This window comes from Anticarsia gemmatalis, chromosome 28, assembly GCF_050436995.1.
Source record: "Anticarsia gemmatalis isolate Benzon Research Colony breed Stoneville strain chromosome 28, ilAntGemm2 primary, whole genome shotgun sequence".
In the NCBI taxonomy this organism is placed as follows: domain Eukaryota; kingdom Metazoa; phylum Arthropoda; class Insecta; order Lepidoptera; family Erebidae; genus Anticarsia; species Anticarsia gemmatalis.
The window spans coordinates 1,226,939-1,252,367 of record NC_134772.1 but is presented as its reverse complement, the minus strand read 5'-3'; the positions used below and the strand labels follow the sequence as shown (position 1 = coordinate 1,252,367).

Sequence of the window (25,429 nt, the reverse complement as noted above, 5' to 3'; positions counted from 1 at the left end):
TGCAGTTGCACTATTCAAGATTACTAAGGCCGATACTTAACTACGATTTAGAACCTTAAGCTAATCGAGGATTGACGAGGAATAGTTCACAAATCTAAGTGTATACCGATAGACCGATTTAAATGCGAAATTTCACTTCTGCAGCAACACAAAACAAATCTCAGCATATTTTTCAGGAAATTTTAAAAACTACTCAACAGGACTAGACTTTAATGAAAACATTGGAGGCATCACCACGAAATCGATGAGTCCAGTAAAAAGGTTTAAGGTAACAAGTAAAAAGTACCCTAGGGAATATAAGGTGCCAAATATTTAAAAGATACGTAGAGACGAATTGAAAAATCCTCCCATTTTTTTAAGTCGCTAAAAATTCTAATTCCTACAGGCACTCCTACAAGCAAAGTTTTTATCTCTTCTGCAACAGCTAATATGATTTCGAGTTTGTTTATTTGAAGTTTAGTTGTGAAACAACGAAAATTTCAAAACTATTGCCAACTATTGGGAGCTTTCCAGAAAATATTTCATTGAAAAACACATTTGTGAAAACTTGTTTACCGTTTTAATATAATTTTGAAGCAGTTTGTAAATTTATTTATGGTTAAATGGAGAGCTATTTAGAAATTTGTAATGATTCGTAGAGCCTCTTGAGATACGCTTTTGTTGTCTATGTTCACCTACCTACAGGATTTTTTACTAATCACTTGCGTAAATCACAAGTGCATATTTAAAAATTATAGCCTGTTCGTGATACACTCATATGTTTTATCCTATATTAACCAAAATAATAATAAGTCTTGATGAAGTTTAGCATGATTTAATTACGAACTCTATGCGTAACCTGTGTACTAAATATTACAATCTGTTCAGTAGTTTTTTTTCGTGTAAGAGCTATAAACATACTTAGGTATATGCATGCTCATAAACTTTCGCGCGTTTTATTATAATTTCTTATTTATATACGTCGCGTCTCGTGCTTCGGAGGGCACGTAAAAAGTCTGTCCCGGTTGTTGACTATTAAAATAACAATCAATAAGCCGCGTTAAAGGTCCTTTGGGCGACTTGAACAATTATGACACTAGGTTGACCACTAACCATACGAAGAAGAAATTTGATCGTCGCATGATCTATTATTACTTACATAGTTTTATCTAGTAAGGTCAAGTCGGTAGAAAGAAGTTATCTTGACAAAAACATCTTTGTTTGAAGAAACGTGCATCCCACGATTTGAACCACATGTGCTGATAATAGTTTTAATAGTGATGGGAGATACTTTGTTATCGATATCGATGTCTTTAAATGAGCCAGTTAACTTTGTACGAATGAAATCTGAAGATAGCAAGCGTAAGGCGAAACATGAATACAAGAGACGAAAGGATGTGGAGACAAATTTGTTTTCATTTCTATTTTTCGTCGCAGCGGTTTATGGATGTATTCAAATACTAGTAATTATTATCAAGCGTGACTTATCCACACAAAAAAAAACAATATAAAAGTGAAGATGTGTTATGGCCTAACTGAAGGAAATAATAAGAATTTGGGAAACATAAAATTCCCAAACAAACGGAACAATGCGCAGTGATAATCTGTACTGTACTGTGTACTGTAGGTAGGTAGGCTCTATTGCAGACCATCAAGTTTATAAATCGATTTGAGGTCGGATAAATAGAGTAGTTGACTACCAGTCGAATCAGCTATTCTTTAAAAAATGACAGAACGCATACTAGTATAAAAAAAACTCAGAAAGAAATTCCAATATTTCACAGGGCACGGCGGGGCATAATAAATAATAAAAAAAATAAAACGAACTACTTTTAATAACGCCTCTACTTGGACCAAAATGGTTGAAACAACTAATCTTTTCGATAACTCTATCGATTATACCAACATCCCTAACACCAAAAGTAGCGCAGCGATATTCATCTTAGTTCAGAGATCATACAAAACATATAAAACACAGCGAAAAAAGCGCTTCACACCGCTACAATATCACACAACGAGTAAACGGCCGAAATTGTCACAAGGTTAAAAGCCGCTTTTTTTCAGTGACATGTCGTGGTTATAACATGAACGTGTGTGTCCAACCGCATGGAGAAACAAAATAATGTGCTCAATTAAATACTTGATAAATCGCACTGATTGTATAACTGATAATATGTCGTATTTATAATGTGTTGATTATATTATACACTGTTTTCGAAGTGCTTTGCGATCGTTCGACGCGCTCGGTCGACTGTCAAAGTAATTGGCGGGAATTTTTGATCAGTCGACGCAATGCTGTGATAGTGTAGTGATGTGATTTATTTAAACTTATTTATTTTATGTTGCCGGTTATTTTTTGTATAGCGTTTGTTTTAGTTTATGTTTTTATAAGGTTTACCAAAGGGACTGAGGACAGTGAGTGATTTTTTTCCTTTTTTTTTTGTGACCAAACGTTTTTTTACTATTTTTTTTAATAGTACCTACTTGCCACATTTTATGATGCTGGAGCATTAAATTTTAAATGATTTTATGTATTGTTTTGATAATTACATCAACACAATATTTTTTCTTAGCATTTAACAATTTATCAGTATTTTTTATCATAGAAAACTTTATAGAAGTTTCTTTAATAACTACATTTTAAAGTGAAAAAAACTAGTATTATAATACGACATGTGTTTGACGTAAAGTCCTTACAATCGCAAAATAATTCGTTTCAAATGTTTTTTTCCTTATTACAATCAGACGACCATCAAATTACTATAAAATGAATATTAACTAAACATTAACTTGAATCAGTGACGAACAACTATTTGCATATAATAGCACATACATTAAAAGTCCCTGCTCTTTAACTTTAAAAGATTAAAATTCAAAATGGTGGCAGGGATATGCATTATAAATTATTATAATTAAAACCCGTAGCCCTGTTTACGATAGGGAAAGCTATTTAATTCATTTTGTAACGTGTTCAATTCACAAAAGTAAAAATCATTGTGATGATTACGAAATACTTGAAATATCGAATGATCTATTTTATCGGGCACTGATTTAACCTAACATAATGAATCATTAATGATTTATTTTATATCTGTTTTGAGATAAGAATATGCGTTTTACATAATATTCAGCTTTTTTGTTTTAATAGTGTACCTATTTGTCTAGGACTAGAACTACTTGGGCATTAGGCTGACTAGGTTAACTTATAGTTTCAGTTGGTTAAGCCGCCTGAAGGCTTATGACTTGGATTAATGGATACAGACTTTTAACATGTCTTCTGAAGCAAGGAGACGCTTGACAATCTTCAGCTATTTATTTCATTTTCCGCAAATCCAGACATTTATATTAACTTTCTAATAGCAAGATAATAAGATCAAAAACAAAAAAGTCTTAATAAAGTAGGCTCTACATAAGCTCAAATTGTATTCAAGATATCAATCTCGTTTAAAGATTATGGGTCCAGTTTTTTTGCGATATTTACCGGTTATTCTACGTTACGCACGTGGTTTTACAAAACCGGTGTTTTAATAACAAATAGTTTGAGTTCTTGCGCCTATTTGTAATCTATAATGGTATTGTCGAACGCAATAGTGACAATTAGTTCCTATGGGGCAAACAGAGATATTTTCAGATAATATATCATTACAAATTTAATAACATCTTGTTTTTACCGACTGCGCGACACAAAGGAGGGTAATGTGTGAATGTACATACATAATATCACGTTTTTTTTCCAAAGGTGTAGGCAGTGGCATATGAATTATGCGTATGTTATAAACTCTTGGATATTATTGAGAAATATGCTCCCTATATACCTAGTTTACTAGGTTATTGATAGATACTATAAATAATCCTACACTTTTATCATTCGCCAGGAATCATTCAATCATCGGAATGATTGTACAAAATTTAGCAACTTTTTAAGTTTCATCTCAAATACGACACTTGAAAAACACACATAAGTTTCATTTCTTAATTATATACCATTTTTGACACCTAATTGCAAATATGTAACATTCAGGGGAATCACTGACATCGTTTGTAAAAGATTTGCCGATGACATTGTGACGTCACTGCATATTGCAACACAAATTATACGAGGATAGTGTAAGGGCACGTCGGGTCATCGGCAAACTGTTGTAAATGATTTATAATGATAATAATTAACTGTAATATGTTTGTTTCTGGATCGAGAGTAACTTGATGTCCATGGTACCATTCACTTAAGTTTATGTCTACATTTTGAGCTATTTTTGAGCCCTGAAGGTCTTTAATGACGTCTGGTTGACTTGAAACAACATTTTTACCAGCAGAGGTAATACTTTATAGTACACAATTTAATAAAATACCATGCTTGTTGGTTTCTCCTTAAAGCCCTCAAATCTTTACCTTTCCAGTTTACTCTAAAATTACAAAGCTTTGTGTTTTCGATGACATCGGTAACGATTAAAACCCACAATTAGCTCATAAATCATCCATATATTTTATGAAGTGTTTAACTACTGGTTCGTGGTCAACATAGTGTCAAAGTTATTCAAACTGTCCAAAATTCCTTTGAGATGGCTTAATTACTTAGCCTTATAGACAAAAAACCAAGACCAACTTTTAACGTGCCCTTCGAAGCATGGAGTAACGTTTAATTCAAATGCCACTAAGCGGCCACCCATCCATAAAGCACCAGCTATCTAATCTTGAAGTCCTGTATTTGTAAAAGGTTTATATCAACTTCGAAGACTTCCTATTCTCATAATTGGAACCCATGAGGATATTCTTATTAAAATCTTTGGGTTACTGTTATTCAAAGACTATATATCAGCTTAGCCTTTGTTCCAAACTATGTTGGAGTCGGCTTCCAGTCTCACCAGATGCAGCTGGATACCATTGTTTTACATGGAGCGACTGCGTATCTGACCTCCACAACCCAATACCTGGGTTATAACACGATACCCTTCGGTAAGACTGGTTGTCACACTTTCAAGCTTCTGACTACTGGTAACGACTGTCAAAGATCTTCGAAAATGACAGCCTTGCTGTTATTCAAAGACTACAGGTCACAGTGTTAATCTACTTCACATTTAACTAGGCCTAGTAATTAAAATGCATTGCCGTTCTTAGTCATGCTGACATTAGGAAACCATTTGTTTGCATCGTAAAAGTTAATTCGTTTTCGTGTTATAAACGGTTACTATCATAAAAGAATTCGACAAATATTTGAAAAAGATTCAGTTACATAATTATGATAATTATTATCTCGTTACATAATTATTTTTTATGGCTTTAAAACTATTTTTTATCTTAGTAAACATCAAATTAGAGAATTCTTTGTTTTACCGAGCGGTATCGTGTTATTATCCCAGGTAACTGGGTTGTGGAGGTCCGATAGACAGTCGCTGCATGTAAAATACTGGTATTCAGAACCACATATTAAGTTTTCGGTCAATTGAGTTCTCTACAAAATACATTTGACCTTAGGTCAAAATTAGCCAAAAAAACATCACAATGGATAAACTGAAGTCGTATTTGATTCCATTATTTCTTAACGACAAGATGTTTTATCGTCGCATAGCAACCTACAACTTACATAAGTAATAGGTTCACCTCTTGTCTGCTACCCTTCGCTACTTTCAACATTTGATATTCAGTGGTTTTCAGTGAGTTATTGTTTACTGCGCAATGCAGGATTGAAGTCAGACTGGTTTTAAAATCGACAGGTTAGTGTCATAATTTTTAACTCTAGTATGCGTAATTCAGATTTGTTGTCAAATATGTGGCTTAAATTAGTAAACATACTGATATTATTATATTAAAATATTTAAAAAATGAGTATTTGCAATTAGTGTAATTGTAATCGCTACCGTATAGAGATGATCTGTCTACCCCCTTAGGGACTAAGAGTATAATTATTTATCAACTTTTTCTATGTGACTTTTTCGAATTCTAAATAATATCCTTTATTTCATAAACTTTTTACATGTATTTAAAATCGTTATAATATTTTTTATCTGCCACCGTTTCGGAAAAGCTGTTGCTGGTGAGAAGAAACGGCAAGAAACTCACGGCTTTGGTCAAGAAGTCAGACAATTTGATATCGAAAATTTTGCATTATTCGTAAATGTCCATGGATCCATGAAAAAAATATAATATAGTGTTTTTTAAATTAATTATACTTCAAAATTAGATGTTTTACGAAAATTAGGAAAACGTTGTTGTTTCAAAAACATGTAGTGCGCAACAATCTAATTTTAATTCAAATCAATTCAAGTAAATTGTAAATTGACGTACAATTCGCACGTACACATGACAATTGAATGTATTTTTTTAGTTTAGGTACTTATTTGTATCGAATGGTATTAATTTATTCGAAGGTAACGTGATTTGGAGTAAACGTGTATTGAAAATCTTTGAAATGCAAAACATATACGATTTCGAACGGTTAGTCCAATTACTTGCGAACAAAATTTAGAATTTAGCAAACAACCCCGGTTTCGCCTGTCTACTTACTACCTTACCTATAACTAGTTAGCACATACGGTTATAATATTGTTCTACTAATAAACGTCGTGTAAGCTTTAATTAGGATTACAGTGGGAGCTTTTTTCACTCATGAACAGTTAAAAAATTGATTGTAAGTGACAAAACACTGTCTAACTAATCAGAGCTTACAACACGTATACTTGTATAACTTTTTTAATTATCATCATGCTAGCCTTTCTTCCATGTTGGAATCGGCTTCCATCTCACTGAATGCAGCTGAATACCAGTATTTTACATGGAGCGTCTGTCTATCGAACCTCCACAACCTAAATACGAAGACCTTTTAAACACTGAAAGATTATTTTAAATTCAGTTTCTTTACGTTTTACAGTAACAAACTGCTTTATATTATAATCTGTTTATATCCTCTCCACTACAATCACACGTACGAATCATATAACATTCTACGAGACAGCCATTGTGCATCAATTGGCAGACAGGTCCTTGAATATTTCGGACACAATGAGATAAGATAAACTAATCTGCTGAGTATGTAGGTCTCTGGTATCGGTGAACGTTCAGACCACCTGTGAAGATAGTCAGATGAAAATATAGAAAATACAACTACATTTTATGTAATAACTTAATAGATTTAAGTAAAAAAATGCATAGTATGCGTTTCAGACGTTTTATATGGGGCTCACCCCGGCTTCACCTCGTTTAAAAAGTTATAAAACGAATACGGGTCCAACTTTATCTATAACTTCAAACATTTCAAACCCAAAAATCATTAGGTTTCAACATTATCCGATAGATAATTCACTTTCCTTACATAATATTAGATCCAAGTTAACGGATAATTTATATTTGAACTATAGTAGTAGCTACTCGTATAGTTAGCTACCTTATTACCAGATAAAACAGTTAATTGTATGATCTTAAATTAACGGATTTATATAAATAGATTGTATTTTATCAGTAAACTTAATCATACAGTCAAGCTAAACGCAAGCATAAACTGCAAGATGACTGGATGGAATATTTATTATCACAGATCAATAGGTTATAAGTAAAATAAAATAATAACCTTTAACCTAACAACTGTTAATGTAACACACGTAATGAATGACAATGCAATTAATTAAAGACTTTAGAAACCACAACTTCCGGATAAGTTTCGGATAAACTAACTATTAAGTGAGTGATTATGTCATTATTTCATTTGACAAGCTACGAAATACTTAATTAGTAATTATAAACCATATCTTACCATAAACAGGCTTTAATGTTTTTCAACAGAGTTTAAAGTAAAAAGTAGTGGTATTTAGCTGCATCCAGTTAGACTGGAAGTCGACTCTAACATAGTTGTAGAAAAGCATAGGCTGATTTTTGTTAAAAATATATTTAGAACATAGGAGCAAATAAAATGCTTTAACGTAAAAAAAGGTTTTGCAGTTCTTGATGCTTTGCAATCGTGATATTTTAATCATCTTTATTTATTTAAATAATTTCTTATGTTGTTTATGACTATGAGCATAGTAAATAGGTATTTACTATGCTCATTTTCTACCTGTTAGTTATGGTATCTTTGCACTATACAGTGCATTGCATATTGTATAAAAAATGCGTTTTAATTTTCATTAGTTTCAAAATACAAAACGTTACGAAACCCGACAAAAATATACGTCCATAATATATTACTATGAACTCTGCTTTACATTTACCTAATAAATAATTAAAAACAACAATTTAATTACGAAACAAATGTCATTCAAAGTCAAAGCTTTACATCGATTTGTCCTTTATTTCTCTTCCCTAGTTATCGCATGTCCGATGTCACCTTCAAGGCGCATGCGTTGAACGTGAAATGTCAGTATATGACACCACCTAGACATTTGAACCGCGATAACCGTTATTTAGATAACCGATAATACGCAGTGAAATAACCGGTATCGTTACAACCTTCCTCATCACTAGTGTTTTGTTTTTTTTTTCGTGAAATGTTGCAAGAAAATGGGAGTGTTTTTCAGTGTTGCTAGGTGGATGACGAGATTTTTGTTTAATTACGAAAAAGGTAGCATGAATTTGACGAGTTCTTTTTTGGTTTTGTTTAATTTTGTATTTACTTACAGTGAACTGATATACGAATTATTGTTATAATCTTAATGCAGAAGGAATCAAATTCATACCATTTCTTTAAAAAAACAGTCGTTTATAAATGCAAAGTTTTGTTTGCTTGGATATAATGTAGCTGTACCTATGACTTTCTAAAACAAAAATAATGAAGTTATAAGAGTAGGAATATAAGTAATTACCTATAGATCGTCAATTTAAAGGTTCGGTTAGCCAGAAAATTTAAAATTAAGCGATCAATAATGCCTCTGAAAAAAGAGTTTTGAAGAAACAACAGAATTTTTTTTTAACAACTTGTAAACTACATAGGTGTAACTATGTGTGCGAATGACGCCAATCGGAATGCAATTTTCAGACAAAATATCTACAATTACGTAATCTTACATGAAATCTTCAAGTCATTACGTGTTTGAGCGACTCTTCGCATTTAACATAAAACTGCACTAAAGATAGTTATTATGTCTGAACCAAACTTAGTCGTTTTAGTTTACAGAAAAAAACGGCACCTAACAATTCTTCTATGACGGCCAGTTTCATTAAAACCAGCCAGCAGAACTTTGTTTATAGTGTCGCTTTATTCCTCTACTTTCATAGTCGGGTGGGACGGATAACCAACACGACCAGTGGCTTTACGCGCTCTCATTTTCCTACTTCCTAGAACCGAGAAGCCGAGAAATGCACTAATCAATTCCTGACACTAGAAATGAAAAATAAGTCTATTATGATCTAACGCAATGCCCTATCTACAATCTATCATCATAGCTAGTTGCGCTCGCTGGGTTTAAACAATCTCTACCACGGACACCTCATAGATGGGTGGCCGTTCTATTTGGTCTAAAAATCGTGGTAACATCGATCGATGGCACGTAAAATCTGTCAATTCTAATCCGAAAAACTATTTTTGAAATCAATTCACGCGTTTTTGAGTAATCTGGAAACATACATTAAAAAACTGTCGTGTCTTTAAGGTCGGTTAATAATAACAATCTTTTGTTGCTTAAAAAATCATTGAGAGTTAAACAACTTTAAGACTAAGTTGCCCACTAACCATACGAAGGAGAGCAAGAAATATATTTTTCGAAGGCACTTTATCTGAAGGTATGCCTTTAATATTAATCGTCTTCAATAAGAAGAGGTACAGGAATGGCATTCCATCGATTTTCATTACGGGATGCCAACTGCGGCCTGACCCATTTAATATCCTAGCTTTATAGCTATACTAGTTCATACTCGCGACATTCCTGCACAATAGCTCTTAAGGAAGGTTCATATCTGACGGAAGATGCGTCGGTCGTAATTTAATTTGTATGGGCTTCGCACCGACACATCATCGGTTGAGTGTGAACGGTCGAGTGTTTTTCTATACGTTTGTCTGTTCTGGCGTTGCGCGACCATACGGGACGTATGTTCCGTCAGATATGAACCTTCTCAATGCTAGGTTTATAGTTCGACAAATTAGTAGGAAGCCTTGACAATTTATCTAAATTGTAATTAAACATTCGATGTATTTCCAGAATAATGTAGCTGTACTAAATAAGCCATCGTCAACTAATAGCCACTGACTGATGTTCTTAATTCAGTTTTTTTTACACATTCGCTACTCTTTGCTCTATTACGTTGTTCGGCTATTATTTTTGTTTTAAACTATATTGTAAATAATTAATCTGTGTGTCCCTCTGCTTCAAAGGCACGGTAAAAATCGTTCTCAATGCATATTTTCGTTCTATTCTTTTGTGAAAGACATCTCCCGCAACTAGTGAATGCAATCCCGATCTCGCGGGATCCCGATCTCGCGAGATCCCGTGTATTTTTTCGGGATCAATCCCGAAGCATAATATGACGAGATCCCGTTCGGGATTGTCGGAGAGGGCATTATCAGCAGCTGGCTACATTGCAATAGACTTAAGATGCCGATTAGAAGCTCGTACTATTGATACACTTTGTACTTTAAGAGGCTACTTTCAAAATGCCATGTGATTACTTTTTATTTTGATCTCCTGGAGCTACACCTACTTTTTTGATTATGTTCATGTTATTACACCTGTTAATTATGTTACGTTGTTAGTAATATTGAAAAATAAAGTCTTTTATTTTCTTTCAAATAATAATTTATTGCATTCACCACACTATCACACACATATTACATTAAACAAGCCGTTCGAATTGTATTATTTTTACTAACTAGACGGGATCCCGAAAATCTCGGGATCCCGCGGGATTGATATTTCTGATCGCGGGGGATCTCGAGTTGACGATCTCGAGTCGGGATTGCATTCCCTACCCGCAACTAAGATTTGCTCTTGTGTCGCGGGGACTTTTACAAACATACAAAAAACGGACACAAAGGACAACCAGACTCACGAACTCCCAACTCAATGGTAGTTGTTTGATAACAGTCAAAGATTATTGACCTGCCCCAACATTTTAACTTTTCGTTGACAACTTATGAAAAAGACTTAACTGCTTGAAATATCAAGACTACCACACTGCCGTACAAAATATATCACGTCTATAGTTTTCTAAACCTAGTTTTAACAGTAAACAAATACAGCTTCCCTAATACGTGCTCAAGATCTCGGTTAAAACTCCATAAGAAGGAAACATAATATACTTGCTACGCCAATGGATAAATGCTAATGGATGTATGATGCGAAAGCTGTGTATTTGCAATGAGGTCAGTCAAGGATCAAACGCTTTAGAGATGCGCTCCGTATTTCATATTTACTTTAGTCACGTATTATCGAGTTGCCCGCGTGGTTTGTGACTTAGGACAGAATTGTCATTCAAACTTTCATCCCCTTTTTTATTCCCTCGGGTGTAGAATTGATCAATATCCTTTCTTAGCAGATGCCTACGTCATAACATCTATAGATTACTATGTCAGCCGCCTTTGAGTAATTGTATATTTAAAATGCTTAGATAGAAATGTCGTAAATGTATTACGCATTCTGTTCTCGCGCTTCTCTTGCAGACTTAATTAAAATACTTCCCTAATTAAATACTCGTGTAAGATGAGATATTATTCCAGTTGTGATGTTTCGTAACTAGCATAATGCTTTTCATTAAACCATAGTATGTGTTGTAATAAACAATAAAAAGAAGGCTGAAATCCGTTCGAAAACATATCCATATTAACGTGTTTGTAGAAAGCGCCTACCAAAGCAAAATTTTGAAGCTACGTGTCTTGCTATTAAATTTTTATCAGGCGCTGTATTTAGTTCTTCTTCTAATATTCACTGATTTCCTTAAATTTAACAATATAATAATGAAATAACTGTACTTCTTATGAATTGATTACTTCTTCATGTGCATTTATGAATAATAATTTATCCTTTTATAGTAATGTGACTTGCTATTTTATTTCGACAGGCGTTCTAGTTCATTCTTTCAATATTTTCTGATGTCCTTGAATCTTTACTAAATACGAGTAGTACGTGAATAAACAGCTGTCCTTCTAACTATTGATTACATACTTATGTGAATAAACAATGTGAATTCAATCTTTTTTCTAGTATTTACGATGGCCGAGCAGCAGGAGCAGACTCGGTGTTCATCCAGTGAGAGTGATAATTTTGAAAAGATTGAGTCGGAAGACCATGATGATAATGTAAGTTTTATTTTTAAAGAATCACACTTTACTAGTGATGTCGCGCAGGTTTTAACTATAGTCTTGTAAATATCGATTGGGTGCAAGATTAAAATTTTTGACTGAGATTTTTGTTTATTTTGGTCTTGGATTACTTGACGTTTCGGCGTAGGTCTTATTTGCCGTCGTCGCAAGTTGATTGATTGCAAATAGCAATTAGTGATATCTGGTAAAAATATTGAAGAATTTCGTTTTCTGTTATTATTATTTTCTAATAACACTTTCCTATTATTCCAGGGAACAAACGTCAACTTTACTGTTGGCGAAGAAGCAGAACAGGAGCATGTCGATGAGGGTCCAGCTCACGAGGGACGGGATTCCTTCCCCAATGCCCCCCCTCCGAACATCAGACGCGTCTTGACACAGGCGCAGAAGCTCGCTCTAGCGGAAAAAAGAAGCCAGCTCAAGTAAGTTTAGTACTTATGACATATAGATGGCGTTGTTATAATTTTGATTTTACGATTTACTGCTGTGGAATTCATTAAAATTTTATGGGGAAGTTTCATATTGTAAAGTACATTTACTTGTACAATATGCAGATAGATAATAAAATCCATGCTGTGAAGGTCGTTTAAAACCAAGTTTACTATAACTAGGCTTGCTGATAAATACCTGGACATTTCTTGAGCCACGAACGGAATCAGGGTTTTCGTTTGCGGTCCGCGACTACATTAAGTAGTCATGATCAATAAAAAACGACACATTATCGTAGCTTTGTAAACAATTATTTTTTTTTTCATGCCGGAACAACACGCAAAATTCTTTGACAATCCTGGAAATACCGGCTATCTGGGTACCAGAACTATAAACGCAGCCAGGTCGCCCTATAATTTTTATTCAGGGCCTTATCTGGTGTATCCCGGCTATCTCGGTACCTACCGTAACTTTAACGCAGAGAGGTCGCCCTATAATTCAGGACATTGTCCGGTGTCCTATACCTTAATATCTCGGATTCTCTTATTTTTTATGGCTTAGAAGCACTTTCTAAGAAAGTTTATAGGAATATACGGTAGGGAAGAAATGTGTTTTTTTTCCATTGCATTACTTTTAACCACTATCATGAAGCTCAAAGCGTTTGATCGTAAGTTAGAACCCCGCAAAGCAAAAATATGATTCTGCATAGCAGAAAGAGGGCTTTGCAACCTACTTCTGAATTTCACACAAATTGCAAGCCTTGTCAAACGGATAAAGACCACTCGACAAACAAATACTTTAGATTCGAGTTATTTCTCTAAAGACTTGCTACTTAACCATTGAATATAACTTGTGAAATGCGCAGCCGTGTCTTTAATAGCCAAAGGAATGAATGGTCCCTGAATCGTTATCTTCTCTGTTCAAATCAGTCCTCTGTCACTATATTTTATTTGGCAATAATCTATGCCCGCTTCCTTGAGTTAGTTTTTCCGTGCTAGCCTCAAATTCGGGTATAATATTTTATAATTTAGAAACGACTAGCATATAGGTAAATTCCATACTAATATTATAAATGCGAAAGTAACTCTGTCTGTCTGTCTGTCTGTCTGCTACTCAATCACGCCTAAACTACTGAACCAATTTGCATGAAATTTGGTATGGAGATATTTTAATACCCGAGAAAGGACATAGGCTACTTTTTACCCCGGGAAAATCGCGCATTTCCCGAGAAAATTCGAAGTCGCGAGTAATCAATATTATAATGACAATTGAATTAACAAAATTCCGTTGTCATGGCAACTGTTTAAATGGCGGTTATGCCATAGCGCGACTTCGTTATATTAAGAGATATAAATAATTTTGAGAATATTTTTCGCGAAAAAAAATCATATTTTATATCATCACGCTACGACCAATAGGAGCAGAGTAACAATAAAAAGTGTTACAAAAACGTGGAAAATTCTGACCCGTTCTCTCTTATGTGACGCAAGCGAAGTTGCGCGGGTCAGCTAGTTCTATATAATTTCATTATTATTGTAATCAATGACTGCCTCCGTGGCGCAGTGGTTAAGGTCGCCCCGCCGCTACCATTGCATCAGCGGGTCGTGTGTTCGATTCCCACACGGAACAATTATTTGTGTGATCCACAAATAGTTGTTTCGGGTCTGGTTGTACTTTATGTCCGTTGTTTGTATGTTAGTAAAAGTCCCCGCACTACAAGAACAATTCTTAGTGCGGGAGTTGACATTAAAAAACATTGTAACTCAACTATTTCCCTGTATTATTCTTAAATCGAGAACAGGTTAGCAGGTTATTAATTATTTATCCTCAGAAAACCCAAGGGTTAACTGCCTATCAGTAACTGGTCTTCCTTCCTTAATTCCATGTTTACAATGCCTATATTTGCTTATTTTATTACTGTTTTGTGTAACTCTCGGAAAAACATAAACAATGTTCGCATCGCAATCAATAGCACACTAACCTACTAACTTTCTATTCCATCATAAATAGCAAATGATAATAAAGATCATAAGTGAATGAACAAACGTAACTAGTTATCAAAATGCAATAAGCATCGTATTACGTAATTGGTCACGGGCGGCCATTGCTGTGACGTTGACAGGTGATTTCGCGCCAAAGCCTTCAGTGAGTTCTCGACTGTGTCGACGAACGCCGCGCACAACACTACGCTGTGTTGCATTCCAACTACAAACATCGTGTGATATTTTTTGTTGTGATCACAAACACTGTGTTTTACTGTGTCTGTGTGTGTTTCAGTGTAAAAAAGCGCCAATTCATTACTTTTTAAATATTTTACGTTTCGTTTCGTTGGATTTTTTTATTTTTTGGTAATGTTGCTATGTGTTCTTGCAAATAATATTTATGGAGATGAATGAAAATATTACATTTTCGCATTAAAATTATATGATTGTACGTGTTATTTGAGCGTTATGCTAAAAGTCAATGTTTGTTTACAAATATTATGTCAGCAGAATGCAGAAACGTGTTGAAGTTATATTCCTTCCCAGAATATTATTCATTCGTTTCCTATTTAAAATAAAATATGCAATAATATAATGTACGATGCTTAAAGATTTGTTTTTAAGGCGATTACTTGCGCGCTATAAAAAATAAAGCCTTTTGCAAGTAACAAAAACTAACTATTGAGACTTTTTTACTCATACCTATTTCGTTTTGGTATTAGACGTTTTCCGGTGATTTTCCGTCACTATCCATAGATATACCTATAGGTATAGCACAGATACTTTTCTCGAAGAACTAATGTAGAGAATTTTATCGTTACGATTAGCAGGTAGGTACCAACCTATTTAAACATTTTTTAGAACCTAAATCTCAGGTGCTACTCGTAACCGGCGTTCCTGTATGACAACATGTATGGATGTGAATGAAGCAAGGGAAGTTTGTAAGCATCGTACCAAGTGGTCTCTGTCTAAGTGCCTACCTTCATGGCAAAAAGGCGTGATTTAATTAATGTTAGGGTGCTCTATCGTAACGAATTTATGGTTTCTCCACTTCAATTCTTTTGCAAACTATACCAATATGTAAAAATACATTTGGAGTGATAAAATAAACAAACATTCAAATGCTATCAAATGCTTTAACCAAATATTCAATGAGTAATCCATGACTAGGTGTTAAGCTTTGACTGGTCGTGTTAAAATTGTGGCGTGAGATAGATTAGATAAACGATTCGAATTATTATGACTATTATAGGATAAGGTGTCTGAAAAAACATGACAAAATATTTTTTTAAAGTTCCGATTTGTTAGAATCTCTTTTCGAAGTGCTAGTTCGAGGTAGGTAAGGCTTTTCAGGCGGCTTGAACAACTTTGACACTAGGTTGACCACTAACCATACGATAGATAGATAGTTCGAGGTTCTTACAGAATCGAAAGTTTTCTTTGGTGTTTCAAAGTGAAACCCCTGGTTACTGTATAGCAACATAGAGTCTAGATTTTTTTCTAGGTAGGTATATGGTTCTATAGGTTTTAAAAAATAAAAATCCTGCCAAGTGCGAGTTCAGTCGAAGTTACTTAATATTTTTTATTCATATTCATATTACTTAATTCTGGTTTAGTATCTATTGTTATAGCGGAAGTTATCATCTGTGAATTATTCAACTGTCTTGCTTACTTGGTTTAGCCTGGTGACAGACAGACAGGGAAACTTTTTCATAGTGTTCCCGTTTCAGCCTCTGGGTACGGGACCCTAAAAACCTATCCTATCCTACTAATATTACAAATGCGAAAGTTTGTTTGTATGTATGGATGTTTGTTACTCTTTCATGCAAATACTACTGAATAGATTACGATGAAATTTGGTATGTAGGTAGCTGAAGACCCAGAATAACACATAAGCTACTTTTTATCCCGGAGTTTCCGAGGGATCGGGATTTACACGGGAAGGGTTTCCACGCAGACGGCCTTGTCTTATATGTATGTACCTAAAAGATTCTAAGATTATTCGACGAAAATAATTACCGACTTAGTTTAGTGATAAGTACCTATAAAAATAGTTATCGTCGTGTTTATGACGAATTATCGATGTTTATCAATTCGGTATAATAATACAAATAGAATCAATGATGGCTAGATATTTAAGATAGGCAATCGCAATTACTTGTTTTTATTTTCTTTTATACAAATACTAGATAAAAATCATATAATATCTACTGTTAGATTATATTATTGCAATTTTGTAAAGTTCACCATGACATTTGTATTTATTAAAAATGAGAATTACAATTTAATTATACTTAGGTACACACAAAATATCTTATATTATCTCCGTATAAGATATTTGATAATATATTAATTAATAACTCATTTGGACTTATAGTCCAAATGAGTTATATCTATCTTATATATTTATAATTTATTAATAGAGGGAATCAAACTTCTTGATAGTTTTTGTTAATAAATTATCCCTAAATATTTTTAAGTATCATGTCACAAAATAATTTTGTATGTCTCAGGTTAAGGTATGCTCCCCGAAGTTGTTCTGTGGATAGAAGACCATATTATACCCATCGAGTTCTTTCGTGATTCGGAAGACACCTTAAATCCTGCTGTCATTTTCAATGATCTTTGACAGTCTTTACCAGTAGCTTGAAAATCTGAAAACCAGTCTTACCGAGGGGTATCGTATTATAACCCAGGTAACTAGGTGTTGTGGAGGTCAGATAGACAGTCGCTTCATGTAAAATACTGACATTCAGCTGCATCCGGTGAGACTGGAAGTCGACTCCAACATAGTTGGAAGAAAGACTAGGCTGATGATGTTATAAATAATTTTGTATCGTAACAAAATATGTTTAACTAAAATACGGGATCGTTGGTGTATTTATTTTGCAATACAATTCTAATCAACCAGGTTTATTGCTGGCTGTAATCTAATCTCACGAGCATGTGGTTTAAATGAAAAATAACATTGCACCTGCCTTTAATACACACCGATTAGATCACTGCTTTACCTACTAATGTTATAAATGCGAAAGTTATATATTATAGTATACATACATAAATGTTTGTGACTCTCTTCTGCAAAAATATTGAAAAGATTTAGATTAAGTTCAGCGTAGGTATCTAAGATAGCCTACATTTTGCTCCGGAAAATCTTTTCATGTAATCTAAATTGCGGGCCTTTTAAATAAAAAAACAAAGTTGTATACTTACTTTGTTTTTATACTTAAAAATGCTGAATTGATTTTCATGCAGTTGTGATAGAGAGTGTGGTAAAATAGAGATATTTTCTCTGTTTCAATCTGAAAGTAGTTTATCAGGGTTTTATATCAATTGACTGAAATAATGATCATGATTGCTGAAGATGACGAAAAATTATTTTTCGTTGCTCAATTGGGCCCTGATTTGGATAGAGTATAGCAAACTTTGGGGTTTATTTATAAGACAAGTAAAAAACCCAAACAAATACAAGAATCCTTACATTTGAAGGTACTAAAAACTGTTATTTAGTTATTATCTTCCTGTTCTCGTTGACCTTGAATAGTTTTTACTTGACACGTAAAAACTTACAGCCATCTTGCTTTAGAAAAAAACAAACTAATTGTCTATGTGAAATATGATGTACCGGTCTACGTTTTACTTTTTATTGGAAGCACCGCGTTGCATTCAGCTTTTGGCTAATTTTTATAGGAAAACTAGCTGACCCGCGCAACTTCGCTTGCGTTACATAAGCGTTAAAAATATTCCCCGTTTTTGTAACATTTTTCACTGGTACTCTGCTCCTATTCGTAGTAGCGTGATGATATATAGCCTTTAACCTTCCTCGATAAATGGACTATCTAACACTGAAAGAATTTTTCAAATCGGACCAGTAGTTTCTGAGATTAGCGCGTTCAAACAAACAAACTCTTCAGCTTTATAATATTAGTATAGCATAGATATGTGGGAAAAAGTATTTATTCCGGTATTTCAGTAGCGCCTGACTGTATTTACCTTAATAGTTTGGAAAATAAAGTATGTTTGTAAAAGTCCCTGCGACACAGGAGCAATTCTTAATGAGAGAGTTAATTGTCTTTATAAAAAAAAATAAAGGTGGCGCTGGATTTAAAAGGTTGAGAGTCTGAGGGTTAAAGACGAACGGCAGGTTTGTATGAAGAATTCGTACAGCTTATCAAATGTCATGTTTAGGTTTACTTTTTGTTTTAGTTGGTAGCTAATATGATAGACAAGCTTATTTTAAAATTCTTATATTTTTAAAAGTTGGGAGGTAAAAGTTATGTCCATTTTTAGAAGCCCCGATAGTTCGCTAAATTGCTCAGATGCGACAACGACAAATTAGCGGATGCGTAGACGTCAGACTAACAGTGACGTCTCATGAGATTTTCTTTTTCTTTAGTTGTCAACAAATATAAGCCATAGACCAAAAATTATTATTATAAACAAATACTTTCTAATTAATCCGGACTTCTAAAAATAATACTCCCAAATAAAAATAAGTGACTTAGTCCCCTTAATAAGTGGTACAAATTCTGTTACGAAACAACACCAACTTTAAGCTGTACGAAATCTGCCGATCTCCTTTATATCATTTATTATTCATAAAACCTAGGTTAACTAAATATGGTACTTACTTAGCAATCATTTGACAATATAACGCAAACAGAGTAATATTATTGTCGACGACAAATAGCACTATTATTTACAAGTTGACGCGAATTTAGCGAGTCTAATGGTTTGTCAACAGCTTAGCCGCAAGGTTAACCTTCAGTTATGTGTCGGTTTACCTAGAAACTTAACCTGTTTTTGAGAAAAATACGGAAAAATACATGCATAATATCACGCTTATTAAATCCGAAAGTTTAGGCCGAGGTGAATGAAATATACTCACGTTTCGCCATTAATAATAAATGTTAGTCCCATGTAATATGGGGCGAGTCTATTGCTATATACCATGCACGTTACTAAACTCCGAGCTAATATATTAAAAGATTCTAATATAAATTAGAAAAATACCAATAGTACTTTACTGTACCTACTTTGCCCGACCCGGGAATCAAACGCGAGACCCCATGATCAGCAGTCGTATATACTACCGACCGCGCCACAGAGGCAGTAAAGAGTAGGAAAAATAAAAATAAATTAATGTTAGAAACCACGTTCAAAAGCGGATATCGAAATATTTTTAGAATCATACTAATCCTACTAATATTATAAATGCGAAAGTTTGTGAGAATGTATGTATGTATGGATGTTTGTTACTCTTTCACGCAATTACTACTGAATCGATTACGATGAAATTTGGTATATAGGTAGCTGAAGACCCAGAGTAACACATAAGCTTTTTATCCCGGAGTTCCCGAGGGATCGGGATTTACACGTGAAGGGTTTCCACGCGGACGAAGTCGCGGGCGGCGTCTAGTCTTTAATAAAATCTTATAAGTATGTTTTAATAGGTTTTGCAGTTACAACCATTCAATGACTTAGCAATCATTTGTAGAGTTTTTTACAGGGATGAATAGAAGATGTTTTTATGCGGATATAAATAATGAATACGTTACTTATTTGTATGTTACTAACTAATAAGAGAAGCGATTTTGATTCATACTAAAAACTAAAATACTAGTTTCCTTGTGTTTTATACTGGGCATGATCATCTTCTTTGAAATAAAAGATCTTTCTTGAGTCTTATTTTTCATGTCCTTATCCCACGTTACTGAAGGTTGGCACATTATGTTTTTTGTCAAAAACATGTTATAAAGGGGATTTCACTGATATTTTTACGACTAATCGATTAAAAAGAGTGGCCAGGAGTTTCTTGCCAGCTCTTCTCATTGGCCCTACCTTCCGAACTGGCGGTAAATTCACTCTCTGTATCATTGACTATCATAAGTGTCAGCATTTGACCAAAATTAATAACCCCTGGTTTCTGATTACATTTGGCGGTAGTTTATCTATTCAATAGCGTTTTTTTTATAAGTTTTACGCTGTTTTATCGATTAAAATCTTAGGTACAAACCCGTTTCAGGCTGGAATAAGGGGTTAAGAGTCAGGATATGGTCCGCGAATGACCATGTCAATGACATCTCTAAACCTAATACCGGTAGTTATGAATTTTGCACAGAATTAGGTCGTTTCTAATTTATATTTACATTTTTTTCTATAGTTACCCGGAGTTTTGTAACATGTCCGGTATATTGCAATAGACTCGCCCCCAATAACATGGGACGAATATCGTTAACGTAACGTAGTTGCATTAAATTTTATACACCTCTGTTTATACCTTCGGGTATAACTGACGTGATATTATGTAGGTAGGACAAAAATTTATATATCTTTTTATAGATTTTAACGACAGTTTCATATAAGCATTTACAGTTCTATACATAGACATTATGTATTGATTTAATGTGTTATGTAAAGTATAAAGTTCTTACTTGAAGGTCGGATTTGTTTGCTTTGATACTTGAGTGTTTGTTCTTGACGCTCGCTTGGAAGTAAAGCTGTTAAAGTATCAAGTATATTGTATCCGTGTATCTTTTAATCGGCTTCAAAAAGAAGAGTTATTAATTTAACTTTAGTCTTTTCTATATGTTTGTGCCGCCGTTTCTATTGACTATATTAGAGACGGGTTTTTAACACAGATTATATAGGCAATATCTTATAAAAAGGTCAGGTGCGTAGGACTCGTAACCGGCGGTCTTGTATGACAACATGTATGTATGTGAATGAAGCAAGAGAAGTTTGTAAGGATCGTACCTCTGTCTAACCCTATGGACGCAAAGGCGTGATATTATGTATGTATGTATGTTCAAGAAATATACGCCAAAGGTTTTTTTATTAAAAAGTCAGTGTGTAATTTGATTACTTTATGTGGTAGGTATGTTATATGTATATCATGTTCTACTTCAATCTAAAGTCTTCTGAAAAGTTACTCTTTTTATCAAAATCTATTGAAGAGATTTCGATGCAAAATAGCACATAGATGTTTAATAACCTTTGATTATAATAGGATATGTCAATATTTGATCAAAATGTCTTACATTTATTTAAGGTTAATCCCCGAAAAAATAAATAAGATGTTTATAATGCCTCCTGTGCGATATAAATATTTACTTCGAGAGAGGTCTTATACCTACTAATTAAGGATTAATCAAAGATTACATTATCGACTACCTGCATATCATCGAGATAAAATAATTAAAGTCTGAGTGTGATGATTGAGATTAAATTTTTATTAATATGCCGAGTGTTGCTGAGTATCTTATTCTATAATAAGTAATTAGGTAGTAACCGCTCGTAAGATCTCAGTAGGTACTTATTTAATTTAGTTATGGGCATGTACCTTTTGTGTTTTATATAGGCACTCTTTTGCTGTTTACTAAAAGTCCTACGTCGGTTCCTTTGTGGCGAATATATTAGCAACTTATACAGACAGACTTCTTTAAATATAGATTTGTTCCACTATACTACCTAATTTACTTAAGTAGGTACTTGCCATAAAAACTTAAATAAAAAGCGATAGAAATTATGTGTCTGTTTTGCTTTAAGGGTACAATATAACTGCGTAATCGATTTAAATGTTTGGTTGGGAGATCTATGCTTGGTGCAAAATGCTACAACTTTGATATCTCGAACGGGCTCTTGTATTTTCTATTCTCAAACTAAGATATCATCAAATAAGTACCTACATACAATTCAAAACTTAAACAAAATACTTTAAAGCCATCAAATTCGTTTTAAAAATGTCGTTAAGATAATCCAATCTGATTTTAGCGCCATTTTACGTAATCTTTATAACGTCCATCTTGGATTTCGTCATAAAATGTCAGATGACCAAAATGGCTTCCGTATTTGGGTATTTTTATATTTTGACCTCAATTTAAGTGATTTAAAGTTAAGTGGGTCTGTTTTTGAATGACAGTTATATTTATAAGCAGTTAACTCCTCCAAACTCATAAGTTATTTCTCGGTAATCATCAGGTTTCCGGTTCGATTACTGGGTCAGGCAAAATGTTGTTAGTGTTTTACAAAATCGGTTACGATATTCTTTAAAGAAGCCCGAAATTATCGACTGCCCAGGGCCCAGTATGCCGCGAAAGCAAAGTGTTTACCCTCTGGCCAACTTGGAACCAACAATATTCCTACCCAATGAATTAGGGGTGTATTTAATTCATCTCTGCTTACCTACACATTCGACCATTACACGCGTAATAATACAACCAGTATGAAAGGTTTTACCATAGGTCCTTATACTCTCTCTCTCAATTCTATGCTAAGAATCCCATATGGTAGTGGGGTCAGCCTTCCTGGTCTTTCTCCTCCACTTCGCTCTGTCTTGGACACCGTCTTCGGTAACCTCACACTCACTCATATCTTTCTGTACTACAGTTTCCCATCTAGTTTTGGGCCGTCCTTTGTATCTACGACCGGAGAGGGAAAGCTGTAGTGCTTTGTTTCACCATAGACATGGGGCCAAAAAAATATATATCGATAGCGACGCAGCTCCAGTCTAAAATGTATTTACTCTGCTTACATTTTGTCCCTACAGGCGTGACAATAAAAAACAAAATTCAATTTAAGCCGACTTCAATAAAAACTAAATATTATGTCAAATTTTCGACCACTACATTTTTCTTGCATATTTTAATTGTGGTTCAATTTCGTCTCTCTTAAATATGATATCGTAACCCTTCCTCGGTTTCGTGGTATCAGGCACTTAGCTAGCTAACCCTTCGGTCGCTCCCACTAATTTATTACCAACCGGCCTGGGAAATTGACTTTCTGATAGACTTCACCAAGGTTAAATGGTATTTAAGCAACGTATCATGAAATTATCTTGAAAGTCCCTAAAATGTTTTATGAAAGCGACGCTGTGTGTCGGTATGAACTTAATTCGTAGTTTTTTTCGATAGATCCTTGCAAAAATAAAGATATTAATCTGTGACTCTGCTAAATTGCACTTAATCGTTTTAGCCGTCATGAAATTGCTTGAGACAGAAAAGCAGTATTTATTTCGCATTCATTTTAATAGCAGATATTAAAAAAACTCGAATAAATAGGTACTATTTGTTTTCATAATTACATACACATAGAAAAAAATCACGTCTTTTTGCCACAGGGGCAGGCAGAGAACCAAAGAATAGAAACAATAAAACTGCGATACTGGAATAGATATATTATTCAAAATAGTACTTTAATAGGTAATTTATCTGTGGGTCATTAGAGCACTTAGACAAAAAAAGCGTAGAAAATCTCAAAATCTATTCTAATAATATTCTGCTCATCCCGGAACTGATATTGAAGCGTGAAATAAGTTATTAACACGATAATCTCTTACTCTAAAATAATGGACACAACAACACTGTCGTTTTTATATGTAAAATAGTATTTTGTGACTATAATTGTTGAATTGCCGTATTTTTTATTAAAAAACATTTTTAAGACGTCATTCTGTCAAGGTTTCACAATACTTTAAACTTAATTAAGTTATTATACGTAAAACCACGTCTTCTTTCCATAGGGGTAGTTAGAGACCAGAGAACGCCATTTGATACGATCCTTACAAACTTCCCTTGCTTCATTCACATCCATACATTTTGTGGTACAGGACCACCGGGTACACTCCTGACCTTTTTATTTCTTTACCTTTTCATAGTACAAGCTCTGCTAAGTTTGGAATCAGATGATCGTGTGTGAGTGGTCCTAAAATAAGCTATGTAACAATGATCAAAAATTTAGATTCTTATTTAAACACATAGGTAGATAATAAACAAAACAAACAGAAGGTTTTTGTATAATATACATATTTACGTTAAATTTACCATTATTTGTCGTCCAACGGAACGAAACTAACAAGAAGTCGTTATAATTGGCGGGAAATATTTTTTTTTAATATAGAATAAATATTTTTTTAGAGCGACAGTTCTAGTGATGTGCAACAAGTGTTAAAATCATGAACAAATAGTTATATGAACTTTCCTTACACATTCGGAGTATTTAAGTTTTTTCGTGATTTATTCAAAATGCTGAAACGAAGGACTTCGAAACGTTTCGTGCTCGGAGAGACGACGGAACAGCAGTCCTTTGATGATGAAGACCCTACGGAAGTCATTCCTAATTTGACGCAGAAGTTTCAAATGACATTGCACACAGACCCTGAGGAGGAGAGCCGAGAGGAGGAAGGTAGAGGGAGGATACAGGACTCCAGGTTGTTAAGGCTGCCGCATTCTGGAACTCTGCAGTAAGTTTTGACATCTAAGGTGAAGGCAAGAGTTGTTAATTTTGACGTTTGAAGTCCTAATTAACCTCAAAATGCGTGTAAATTCCAAAATTAGTTGCTAAATGTATGAGAATTTTCATTGTTAACTATCGCTCTTTAAGAAATATCGATAAATCTAGAACTGACCAAATTCTATTATTATTGCTAATGAAAATCTGGGAATACCCGTAAGACGGGAAACTGGCGAATAACGACACACAAAAGTATATAGGTAATAAATAAGTTTAAAGATAAGTTTTTTAATCTTCTCGTTTTTTCGGTAGCGAAATATAAATATAGTTGTTGGAAATCTTGAAACTGATGTTAATAAAGAAGTTAAACTAAAAACAAATCATTATTCTTACTTATGAATTAGAATTAGATCAGATAGATGTTTGCCAGCTGTTTTCATATATTTGGTGTCCCTTTGTCTAGCAGATACGATAGGTTATCTGAAGTATTTAACTTTTGAAAGTAGCTGCAGCGACGTCTTACTGAAATAAAAAAAAAATCGATCTTTCAACACAACTTATCGCATTTCAA

At 33.9% G+C, this 25,429-nt stretch overlaps 1 protein-coding gene across 2 annotated transcripts in view; it reads left to right on the top strand.

Moving 5' to 3' along the window:
* Nucleotides 1-2,187: 2,187 nt before the first annotated feature.
* Nucleotides 2,188-25,429, top strand: part of ACC (acetyl-CoA carboxylase) — an 81,574-nt gene continuing 58,332 nt past the window's right edge. Inside the window, exons 1-3 of one of the 2 annotated variants that reach the window (XM_076132519.1) lie at nucleotides 2,188-2,394; nucleotides 12,099-12,193; nucleotides 12,470-12,639. In XM_076132519.1, coding sequence (XP_075988634.1) covers nucleotides 2,319-2,394; nucleotides 12,099-12,193; nucleotides 12,470-12,639 — 341 coding nt within the window. In that variant the 5' untranslated portion in view covers nucleotides 2,188-2,318. Of the gene's footprint in view, nucleotides 2,395-12,098; nucleotides 12,194-12,469; nucleotides 12,640-24,550; nucleotides 24,869-25,429 lie in introns of those variants that run through there. The other variant, XM_076132520.1, reaches the window with a different exon arrangement.